Here is a 12,791-nt window from a genome sequence, read left to right as displayed (position 1 = left end):
ATTTTCCGCAGCTCAGCACCAGTTAGGACTGTAATCTTCATAAATACCATGAACCTTGCTAGTTCTTATTTTCTTTTCCTTTTTTTTTTTTTCCTCTTGGAAGTGATTTCATTCTCTTAGGAAGAGACTTTAGACACATCTGCCTTGGTTTAGGGATTTCTTCCCCAGTACAAAGTTTAACCAGTCCAAATTACTTATTCCAGGACCCTATTCATCAAGCCTGATGGAAACACTGGAGAGCAACTAACGTCCCACCCCTTTTGGTCTTGCCCTCAGAGGCAGCACTCTTCCCTTCAGTGCCTGCACCCTCTCCTTGTCACTTCTTACAAGAAGAAAAAGATGCACATCTGGCAATTGTAAGCCAGCACATCTTGCTGGCTTCCCCACAAAATCTACAAGTCCTCAAAGCTGAAATGTCTCTGCCTCAGCTGCATACCTGCATTTCAGAGGTGCAGTATTCAAGGAGTACAGCAGATACTACAGCACAGAGAGCATTGCTAAAGCATTGCATTTACAATGGAGATGGCTAAAAACGGTGAGATTACAGACCCAGAAAAAAAGGTGAATAAATTTCTGGCTCGGACACCATACATATTCATTTTTAAAAATCTTGACACTGGAAGCAGGGAAGGTACACTTACATAACAGCGTTCCTCGAATAATTTACATATTTAAATTCCTTCGTGGATTATTTTGTGGGAGGTCATCTTGCCACACTACTTCTGTACAATTATTGCAGTCTTGCCATTTAATATGCCTGCTCTTCTGAAAAATTAAAAATATTCAGAACAGAGGGCAATAACAAACTGCAATATGGTCATATGAACTTACAGGCAAAGTGCCAATTTGCCAATCACACCCACTCTTATATTCTGTCCCTTACATAATGTACAAAATCTGGTGTCTCCAGGCACTAGGAACAAGGAATTTTGAGGAATTTTTTCTACATTTTTTCTACATTTCTCTTTTATGCTCGCTTTCCACATGTGATGACCATCTGCACAAAAGTCAACTTCTAATGCACAGTCATTTCACTCTTCATTGGAAACACATCCACATAGAAACAGAGAAATTGGTGTAAAAAAATTATTACTTAGAAATGTCAGGTAATACTACATTCTAACTACCTTACATTAGAAGACAGATTTCATTAATCCCTCAGACAGGCTACTAGAAGACAAGACTACCTGTGATGCAAAGAAGGATGGTGCTAAGGTTCCCACTCTACTGTGGGGCAAGCGTGTACTGCCCCCATCTCCGTGCCATGTGGAGATCCCACACCAGAACGATATAGCGCTGCCCTGTACAATGTGCCATCAGCTGGCAGTTGCATCACCAGGAACACCCAGTCCATGCCAGCTGTAATGCCAGAGCCCTTCCCGGGGCAGGGTGCTGAGCCTAAGGACTGCAACACTGGCTCCTGCACCCACCAGTACCTCTGAACAAATTCCATCTTGGAAAGCAAAACCATACCAAAACACGGCAGCCCACCTCCTGCAGCCAGTGCTCTTGCGTAAGGATACCCTGCTCACGGAGAACTTTGGGTACCATCCATCCCAGCCAGTTTCAGCTCTTCCCAAGTAAACACCCTGCACTCATTTCAGTCAAGGCAAGGAAACCATCAGTTGTGGGGAATGATTCATCTGAGCCACTGCAGACACCTAAGGATGAGGTGAACTGCTGTCCAGGGGTGTCCACTTCTTTCCTGTGACTCCAAAGGGAACCCCACTCATCAGTAGACTTGTACCTGTGGCCTGATTAATCACTTCTGACACATTTCTATTCTGTGAGATGAAATGCAACAGTAGCACAGCAGTAACAAGCCTCTATTAGCAGCCAGAGATGTTATCAGATCAGTGGTTTCTAGTAAAGCCAAGCCTGCAAAGCTTCTAGCGTTCACAGAAAGGCCAAAACTTTAGCGTTTTGTGACTGCTGGTATGGGTAGACCTGCAGATTTTTGCTTTGGTCCTGAGTAAGGCTGCAGTGCTAAACGGTCTTTGCTTATGCCACAAGGGATATGTGGAGGCCCCATCCCTGGAGGCGTTCAAGGCCAGGTTGGACGGGGCCTTTGGCAGCCTGATCTACGGGGAGATGTCCCTGCCCATCACAGGGGGGTTGGAATTAGGTGATCTTCAAGGTCTCTTCCAACCTAAACCATTCTATGATTCTATAAAGTCACTCCAAATTCAACTCAACATGAATTAAAACTTTATTTGAATCATTGGTTTTGATCTCGTTCTGCCACTTCACACTTTAGTTGCAAGTGATTTCCTTATTACCTGGCAATACTTGGCACTTCTTTAACTGAGCTGGATGATGTGCATAGCAGTATCTGTACTTCCGTACATACCGAATATCTCCAAATTTAAGCAGCTACATACATTCATTACAGAGCTTTCCAACAAATAGCACTGTTTACTGTGAAATAATCTCAGAGGTGGTAGACAGATAACAAGAAGTTTACACAAAAGAATTTAACTTACAATTAACTGATTTATTAAACAAAACACAACATCCTTTTGTGAATTCAGTTGTTCTTGTTGGTCAGATTTCTGATGCTTGAAGGAAACAACAAAAAAAGTTTTCCTTCTTTCTCAGCTCCCACTTGGTTTTCAATTTGAAACTAATTTGTTATTGTAGTGGATTATTCAAAGCAGTCTGCAGGGAGGAAATTCTTTTCTCTGCACCTGCAAAAAAGGCTGCTCTTTTCAAAGCCATGTTGACACTTCAACAAAACCTAGTTCCCCGGCATGAACTTGCCTTAGCTTCAGCTATCTGATGTTGTTTAAAACTCAGCAAACATGGTGCTCCAGTATTACTTTGAGTTTACCTGAGACAGCTGTAGCTGCTGAGAGCTTAGTCTCTGCCACAATACCAAATGTAACCGAATGCAGCTATATTACAAAAAACAAATGTATTTAACTTACAATTTCAAGTCATGTTTTAATTTAAGAAACCTGATGTGTTTACTTAGGGCTGGAATCAGCCACTTTTACCCAACTTACTCTAGTAAATTTACACTGTCCATGTCCCATCCAGTGTTTTCCTTTCAACACAATACTGCTGAATATTTTTGCAGATGCAGTTTCTGATTGAAAGTGAAAACAAATCAGATTTGTGGATCACCCAGCACAAAGATGACTTCTGAAGGCCCAGGCACTACAGCTGCCCGTAGCCCTGGCCACTGCTAGTGGCTAGTGCCTCCTCCCAGCCATCTGGACAGACTGGTGCAGGCCACCAGGCAGCTGGGAATACTCTGCTCTGAGATCTGGCAGACGCAAGGCTGGGGATGGTGCAAGCCACCTAGAGCTGAGCACACACTGCAGCATGAAGCAGCCACACAGGCTGCTAAGAACATTACCTCCATCTGGGGCTGCTTCCGCTATGAGTAATTAAATAAGGAACATCTATAGTAGCTCTTGCGATCCACTCAGTGGCAGCTATAGCCATGAGCTCCATTTTATTTCCTGCAATACAGCAGCCCAAGTGGAAGATAAATGCATCAACAGGGAGAGACAGCGGTGTAATTCTGGGACTCAATGCTGTGTCTTCTTAGGCTAACAACTCTAAAAATATTACCAGGCTTACAGAAGACTTTGCAACATACTTTGGCAGGAAAAAAGATTACCATATGATGAGCTGTTGAAGAGTTCAATATTGAAGAAAGCGTAGTCCCCGTTGGTCATTCCTTGCCGATGAGCAGCCAACATGATGTTCCTGATTGTGTCACCACTGGCACACATGATTACAACTGGTGGAGGAAAATGAAAAACACAGATAAGAAGCAGTTCAGGGAAGAACTTCAGGGAACAGTCTGTTAAGCATGAAGTCTGCCAGACAGTGACACCAGCTGTCTTCCCAGTGTCGCAACAAACAAGGCAACGCAGATGGTAAACAAAGCTGACTTCCCAAACAACTGACAGAAGACAGGTACCAAACACAGAGAAGCTTCCTACGCCCTTGTCTCCTCTGAAAAAAAATCAAACAGAGCCTCTTTGTGACCTATCGTTTTTTTCTACCCCTGCAATACGTGATAACTTCTGGAGTCAAGTTGCTTCAACTATGCATATTTGGAGAGTCAGTTGCAACCATAGGCCTCTGTCATTACTTCTACATGGATACGAAATAATCTGACAATGAAGAATTAGAGTCATACAGTGACATTACCATTTCAACTTCCACTCCATTGAGCAGTTTAGTATAGATTTACCTTACCTACACCTCAACTATTTATAACTCAAGTATCTGGTCTAGAATCTGTCACCTCTCTACAATAAACAGAGCAGCATCTCCCATCTAAAGACAATAGTATGACTCTCTCCAGGATGCGATGTTCTCTCCGGAGACTATACAACAAGCCTAGGCAATGGGGAAAGCAAGTGCCACTTTTGGAGCATAAAAACTAGTAGTTATGAGATTAAACTCCGCAGTCTCTTCTTCATCAGTGATGGAGAGCTAAGCAGTGGCTCTGCTGCTACAATGGGACCTACAAGCCTGCAGGTAAGCTCCAGGTAGGCACCAAGATGTACACTGTGAAAATGGTGGTTGGGAGGTGTCCTCCCCAACCTGCTGGGCAAGGGGGACTACTCCTCCTGTTGTCCCTTCCTGCATAGGGAAGGTAGGAACTCGGGTGTGGTCTTCACCAATGAGGAGACACCTCCCACATTAGGCAATTTATACTTTATATTAATTTATACTTTAAACATATGCATATGTTCAGAAGACTACCGCCATGAAGCTACTGATATCAGAAGGAGCATAAAAGTATTTTACCAGTGTGTGCTGCAGGGCTATACCCTACAGTAAAGTTGTAAAAGGTCTTCTTGGGACAATGACTTGAAACCAACTACACACAGGTTTCCAAGAGCACTGTCACGCATAGGAGAGTTCAAAAGCTGCAGTAACGCATGCAAATATTTTCACCCCAACAATAAAACTGAATCAAAACCACATTCAGCTTTTCGGGGTAGAAGTGTATGCTATTACAAGAAATGAAAAGGCCAAACGGGCCAATTTTTTTGCACACAATGAATCTTCTCCCACTGCTTTTCTGGTTGGATGCCATCATAGGCATAAAGCTCCAGATGCACTGCCAGAGTGAGTCACGTTCTGTACATCCCCATGCTTCAGGATAGTTATACCATGCATTGCTCTGTCCCGCTGATTACAGCAGAGTAATATAAAAATTTCCAGAGCAACAGAACAAGACATGTTTCGTTACCATTGCAAAGCATATTAGCATAGAGGAAAACAAGAAAAAAAAAAAATTTTCTTACAATAAAATTTGGATCAAATCTTTTCCAGATGCACATCAGGAACAAATTTGTCTCACAATTACTAATTTCAGTATAGGTGAGAGATTTCCTTTTGAAACATTTCCTTGCTGCCCTCTCAATTCTCCCTTGACTTTGCCTTTATAATTCACATCTATCATAAAATCATAATCTGTAGATGGAATCAAAGAGATTCCCACTACAGCAGTAAAAGACCTTGAGCCAATGGAATAATAAAAAAAAAGAGTGGAGAAAAAACCCTACTTTAAAATACATTAAATTGTATTTTGTAAGCCTCTAAAGGAATGTAAGGGAACTAATATTAACTATTTGGACACAGTTTTAAACCCAGCAGGGGAGCAAAGACCACATATTTCAAGATTTTGAAGCAAATAAGCCCAGAGTTTGCCTCTTGCAAGCTTCCAAAAATGTAAATTATTTGTATTTAATCTGCATCTGTACCTTACTATTGTGTGCATACAAATGTGTACGTGCAAACACATAGAGAATGTTCTCCCTTCAGTATAATTTACACAGACCACAGTAATTCTAATACTAATATTCTGAATTCATTGACTGGGATTATTGACCCGTCGTGCAAATACTTCAGAGTTTAAATTCAGTTAAAGGAGTAAGCATTCCCTTTGCTGCGCACATCCCTTGGACTACGTGCTTATGCAGAAGGCATTTAAGCTCAGTCCTGGATTTGTGACCATTACAGTAAACCTAAGCCTACAGCATCAAGTCTGCAGTGTGGCTAACTGAGCCTACAAAGGAACCTGAACTACTCAACACGCGTTAAAGACAGTGGTTAACCTTTATTATTGTACCTTTCATCATGATTTTGTTGTACAAAACTTGTGTCTTTTGAAGTGGCTTCAGGGACTGAACAGGCAGCCACTGGCCAACACAGGTGTGTGGCAGAGTGTGTCCCTGCCTCCCAGACCCCACAAACTCAGTGCAAGCCCCCCACCAGCAGCAACCTAACCCACGGGGAGAGCCTCTGCCCCACGTCCCCACAGCCCCGCTGGTGGGCAGCCTGGGAGAGTTTCAGGCAGGTATCCTGTACCTGCTTGAAAGTCCACTCCGACTCAGGCAGCTCAAGGAAGCTTTAGCCTTTAAAGCTCAGTCTTTAAAGTCAGAAAGGCAAAAGTGGAAGTTGAAGGGCCCCACTTGCTGCATTTTGCAGTAAAAACACGAGCCAGACAACAAACGAAGAGGTGAGACAGCAAGAGGGACTCCACAGGGCACAACAGGGGGAAAGCAGTAACACAGAGGACTGCTTTTGTTCAGTCATTTGCAAGTCACAGAAGGATGCAAAACCAAAGGTCTCTGCTCAGCAAAGCATTTAAGGCCAGGCTGAAAGCAAGCTTCTCTTCCCTGTTAGCACTGTCTGAAGTGTAGGGCTATCTTTAACCATCAGTCATGTTACCACAGAACAGCCACTGCTCCATACAGCTAAGGGTGAACACCCATCTCTTCCTGCCATAAGCATGCTGTTATGCTCTTAGCATCAGGAAAGCCGAACACACAGACACACACATACACTTTAGGTTGATAAAAGAAGAAAAGCATCTTCCCCCCACACAGTGGTTTCCTCTCACACATCCCTATCCATTTGGTGTATTTCCCCAAACAGTACTAGAAAAAGTCTGTTTTAAGCACCTGCTTTGGTGAATAGAGAATTAAAGAGGCATACACTATTAGAGCTCAGTTTTCTCACACATGCTCCTGCGCACGCTAAGGATTTCACAGTAGCATAACGACATCAGCAGTGCAAGGCTTCTCCGTCTGCAGCCTACAGCACCGTAACACCAGTTGCGCCAGCCACACATGGCATGATCTTTATAGGTCCCATTTTGATGCTATTTAACATTCTACGGACAGAGATGTAAGAATTGTACAAAGCACTCTGTGCACCTACACCACTTATGGAAAACACCTAAGGACTTTATTTAACTTTATCCTGTGGTCCACTCTGGGAAAACACCTTTTTTTTCTTTTTGCTCTACTGTACTAGGGAGGCTGCTGGCTGGGAAAAGCCTCTAAAAGAAAATGCTCTTTTGATAAGCCCATGTATCCACACACTGCTCAGCACTGAAAAACGTTTAACTACGAATCTAGATGTCCCAAAGCACTTTGAGCATTTTAGTACTTCATGATGCAAAGCAAATTCATCCAGCCCAGGGGTGACTTTCCAAGATGTTTTACAAACCATTTATCTCCACGGTGTTTTGCTAACAGTTGGTGGCAATATTACTGCACACACTCACACATTTCGCATCCACATCCCCCAAAATGAGCACTTCCCCTAAACACATTTGTTATTTATGAGGTACTCGACGGGGCTTCCAATGGCAGGAGTAGCCAAAAGAATCCCTGCGGCAAAACACAGTAGGGTGAGAAGAAAACATCTTTGCTCAGACTTTGAACTTAAAGAGAGTCACTTCAAAACCCTCAGAGAACGAGCAACAGATTTGCTGCTCCGCAGATGTGGGCAGTTTGGGGTAACACAGACCACCTGCAGAAAGCCGACTTCCTACTCTGCCACAAAACCCTCCCAGCACGATCCCGAGGACATGCCTCCCTCCCCGCGACAGGAGGCAACGCTCCAGCGAACTTCGTGTGGGCACAGCTTTCACCTGGGGCACCTGCTCCCCATCCGACTGGGGATGCCTGGACCGCGGCGGGGGGGCTGGTCCCCGTCCATCGGGGAACGCCGGGACTCGGGGAGGGATGGAACCGGTCCCCGTCCATCGGGGGAAGCCGGGATTGGGGGAGGGATGGACCCGATCCCCATCCACCGGGGGATGCCGGGACCCGGGGAAGGGGGCTGGTTCCCATCCATCAGGGGATACCTGGACCGAGATAGCGGGGGCTGCTCTCCGTCCATCGGGGGATGCCGGGACCGGCAGGCTGGCTAGTTCCCATCCATCGGGGGATGCCTGGAGCGGGGGAGGGATGGAACTGGTGCCCGTCCATCGACGGATGCCAGGACCGAGGGGGCGATGCCGGCACAGCACCACAGCAAGTTTCCCACGGGTGGGGACACGATGTGACCCTCTGCTGCCACGGGACCTTCCCTCCCCGGTGCTCCCACCGCCCCGGGACCCCATCCCCGGCCCCAGCCGCCCCGTAACGCCCTAAAGGAGCCACTCCGGGCGCCGCTGCGCCACTCACCCCTCTCGCCGGTCTGGAGGGCGCGGACGACGTCGTCGAGGTCGAGGTGCCGGCTGGTCTCGTCGAAGCTGTGCACGGCCATGTGGAAAGCCTCCTCCTGGAAGACCACATGGACGCCCTCCATGGCGAAGTAGCAGCTGCGCTCGGGGTTGCTGTCGCTGTAGAGCAGCGTGGCCCGGCTCCACTGGTGGTGTCGGAAGAGGGCGAGCAGCATCTCGCCCATCTTGGCGTAGGCGGGGGCGACGCGGGTGAGGTGCGAATACTCGCCTCCCTTGGCCCCGAAGCCCGCGGCCAGCGCGCCCGCCGACAGCATCGGGACGTCCCAGTGCGCCGCCAGCCGCGCCACCGGCGCCGCCGCGTACTCGCAGACGGGGCCGAGCAGCAGGTCGGGGCGGCGGCGCTGCAGGGCCACCATGTCCACCAGGCTGAAGAGGGCGCGGTTGCCGCACGCCGAGTCCTCGTAGGTGAGCTGGAAGGCGTAGCCGGGCGGCAAACCGCCGCCGCCGCCGCTCTCCCGAAGGCTCCGCACCGCGTACTCGATGGCGGGGCGCACCCGCCCCAGCGAGAACAGGTAGGCGTCGTCCTGCGGCAGCAGCACCAGCACCCGGATCAGCTTCTCCTCCTCCTCCTCCGCGCCCAGCGCCGCCAGCACGCAGCACAGGCTGCCGAGCAGCCAGGGCGGCATCGCGCCCGCCCCGCCCCGAGGCGCCCGAGACACCGAAAACTTTTCAGGCTCCCCCACCCCTCTTTTCCCCTTTTTCTTCCCCCTTCCCCCGCCAGCCCCACGCCGCCGCCCGCCTCGAAATTGTTCGGTCGTGCTTTATTTCTCAGGTGTTTAGCGAGTTCACAACCTGCCCCAGCCTGCGGGTTACGGTCAGAGCATCTCGGCTCCGCTTTTCTCGTTTCCTTATAAATAGAGGAGAAGGAGGAGGAGGAGGATGATGGTTAGGCTTATTGGCCCGCCCCGCCCCAGCCCTCCCCCCTCTGCCGCTGGATCCCCCCCGCGGGGCTGCCGGCCGGCGCCCTCCCCGCTTAAGTAGCGCGGGAGCTGCTTCTCCGCCCGCCCGGCGCGAGGCCGCCTTTGTGCGCGGGGCGGAGCCGCCCCGCCCGCCCGAGGCCCCGCCCCGCGCAGCGACCCGCACACCGCGCGGCTGCGGCCCCGCATGGGGCCCCTGCGGCGCCGGGACCCGCGGGGTGCGTGTGAACCGGGTGGCGTAGGGGGCCCGTGCGCGCTGTAGCGCCTGGTGCGTGTGTGACCTGTGGCAGGCACGTAGCCCGCATCATGTATGGAACCCCTGTCACATAGGTTACCGCATCACATGTGGAACCCGTACACGTAGTTAATGTGTGTCATGTATGTTCCCCGAGTCACGTATGTAACCCCCATCACATGTGTGACCCGTACGCGTATGTAGTGCCTAGCATGGGTGTAACCTATATCACATATGTAACCCGCATCGTGTGTAACCCCTATCACATATGGAACCTGTATACATATGTAACATCTAGCATATGTGTAACCTACATCATGTATGTAACCTGCATTACGTACGTAACCCGCGTCATGTGTGTAACCCCTATCATGTGTGACCTGTACGCTTATGTAATGCCTAGCATCACATATGTAACCCACATCAAATATGTGACCTGTACACACGTGTAATGCCTAGCATATGTGTAACCTGTATCACGTATGTAACCCACATCACATATGTGACCCCATCACATATGTAATCCCTACACATATGTATCATCACACGTACGTAACCCACATCACATATTTAACCCACGTCACATATGTAAACCATATCATGTATGTAACCCTTATCACATATGGAAGCTGTTCACATATGTAACACCTAGCATATGTGTAACCTATATCATATATGTGCCCCATATCATGTATGTAACCCACATCATATAAGTTACCCCATCACGTATGTAACCCATACGCATAGTAACGTGTGTCATTTATGTATCCCGTATCATGTATGTAACCCACAGTATGTATGGATACCCATACCTATATATGGCATATCATGTATGTAACACACATCATGTGTATAAGCCCTATAATGTATGTAACCTGTACATGTATGTGACCCGTATCATGTATGTAACCAATATTGCATATGTAACCCTTATCAAGTATTTAACCTGTACACTTATCGTGCATATGACACTTGCATGTGTGTATCCATGTACCTTCCTGCCCCCTGCCAAGTGAGTCCCAGCAATCAGGGCCAGGGAGTAAAGGATCCCATTGCTCTTTCACTTCTTTAAAGTGTTTTTTTGGAGTTGCTTTAGCCTGGATAAGCTGCACTTTACTGCATCAGGGAAGCGTTTTAGCCCCAGCAGAAGGGCTCAGGGGAAGCCTTCGGCAGGGCTGAGGGATCTGGGGATAGCAGAGTTGGATGTGAGCAGCACCCGGGAGGGCACTGCAGCAAGGTACAAGCAGAGCTGTCTCGTTCCCGTCTCCTCACCCACAAAGATGCCCCTGCTCAGGGACAGCAGAACCCTACAGGGAAGCCTGCGCTGGATCCCTAACCCCTGCGCGTATCCCTCTGGTGTCTTTCTGAGACCCCAGTGCCAAGAAGGGCCAGGTGCAGTTTTCTGTTGCTTCCCACCCACTGTGTCTCAGAGACGCAATTTCATGCCCCAAGCAGCAGAAGTTTCCGCAGTGAAGGAGACAAGTCCTGTTCGGAGATTATTTTCTTGGGCAAAAGAGAAAAATAACTTTTTATTCCCTTGACAGCACTGGCGAGTCACAGCAGGTTAAATGCATCCCTGTTCAGCTCTGGTCACTGGCTGTGAAGCTGCTATGATTAAGATTTTGTTAGTGTGCATTTAAAATGGACGCTCTTGTTCTGGAATAAAGTCAATGCAAAATGTTTTGTAAAAGAGGCTTTGGAATACCTGATGCTTTTTGACAGCAAAATCCCAAAGGATGGCTCTCTATGGACTTTTCTGTGCCCTGTAGCAGCACACATCCTCAGACCTAGAGCAGGGCTGAGCAGTCACTCAGAGAGTGCCAGGTTTGCATTCAAAAGGTGAGCGAACTGCTCCTGGCTTTACAGAAGGGGTTTGTTCAGTTCCGCACAGAGTTCGTTGTCGGGGCAGTATGTGTAAACATAACTTTTGTTGCTGCCTTCACTGCACAGTCTGTGAATGGGAGACCTGCGCTCCTGGGGTGACCATCTGCTCACCTTTAAGATGCCTTAGTTGAAAAGAAAGCTGGAAGCGCTTGTGCAGTTACAGCCAAGAAGTGGAATGAAAACAGCAGATAACACAATGTACAGATATAATCATCAAAAAAATCTTCCTCTCGGGAGCATTTATCTAACACGGCTCGGTAAAATAAAGAAGCTCAGAAATTCAAAGATGGGTAGCATCTCTGAGAAATGTGCCTCTCACGTAGTTTTATTTGATTACTGAACCAAACTTCAGAGTGTTCTTGAAGATTACATAAACATCCACCCTGATGAAGCTGGGTTTGTATGTTCCTGTACCATAAGTTATGTCAGGCATTTTTTGTTGTAAATGACTCCGTATAACATAGTGGAGATTAAACAGAATGTTACAATATACAACATGCCAGCCATCTTCACCACAAAGCTTGCAAAAACATTTTCTTAAGACACATTTTGAAATGCTGACCTTTGTAGTCACTGCTTTATGGTGACCCTACAGATGTGTTTACAACACCGAAATCTGGACAGACCTCTCTTGATTCCCTCCTTCCCCCACTGGAATATCTTTTTCATTTTACGTGTGAGCTCCATACGCTCCTAGCTGCCTTATTTGAGTATAAGCTATGTAAATACAACAGAGGAGATAGCAAATCCATAAATCACAAGGCTGCCACCTCTTCACACTGGCTGCTCCTTGTGAGGTAAAGTGCTGCTGGGAATGAGTAAGAGTGGGAAAAGCAGGGATGACATGAGGGGGGGAAAAGTAACAAAAGGCATCCAGCCAGACCTGTGTAGCAGTAGTCACATTAAAGATCAGTTCTGATGCTTTCAGAGAAAGATTTGCTCTGCAGTATGTGGTCCTTACTCACCTGAGCGGTTGCGTTTAGCCTTATGGGAGTCACAGTGTCTCTGCAGAACCAAAATGTCATGAACATTTCAGTCATTCCCCTTCACCCTAGGTGGTTTTATAGAGAAGAATCCAAGCCTATGATTGATTTTTTTTTTTCAGCCAGAAAGTTAAGCATGTGAATTTACTTGTTAATCCCAATTCAAAATGACACTTAATCCACCTCATCATTAGTTCACTTACAGTATTTTCCGTAGCTATAAATCCAACATTTCTCCACAGACATTATTTTTTTCAGCT

The 12,791-nt window shown here is 47.4% G+C and overlaps 1 protein-coding gene across 1 annotated transcript in view; it reads left to right on the top strand.

Annotated features, from left to right (window-relative positions):
- The first annotated feature begins 8,456 nt into the window (after positions 1–8,456).
- The window catches only part of TARS1 (threonyl-tRNA synthetase 1), a 41,318-nt gene continuing 36,983 nt past the window's right edge, over positions 8,457–12,791 (top strand). The window contains exon 1 of the mRNA XM_054055487.1: positions 8,457–9,024. Within this exon, the coding sequence (XP_053911462.1) occupies positions 8,563–9,024 (462 nt within the window). The 5' untranslated portion in view covers positions 8,457–8,562. The remainder of the gene's footprint in view (positions 9,025–12,791) is intronic.

Source organism: Cuculus canorus, chromosome Z (genome assembly GCF_017976375.1).
Source record: "Cuculus canorus isolate bCucCan1 chromosome Z, bCucCan1.pri, whole genome shotgun sequence".
NCBI lineage: Eukaryota > Metazoa > Chordata > Aves > Cuculiformes > Cuculidae > Cuculus > Cuculus canorus.
The sequence above is the reverse complement of the archived record's forward strand: the minus strand, read 5'-3'. Positions and strand labels throughout refer to the sequence as shown.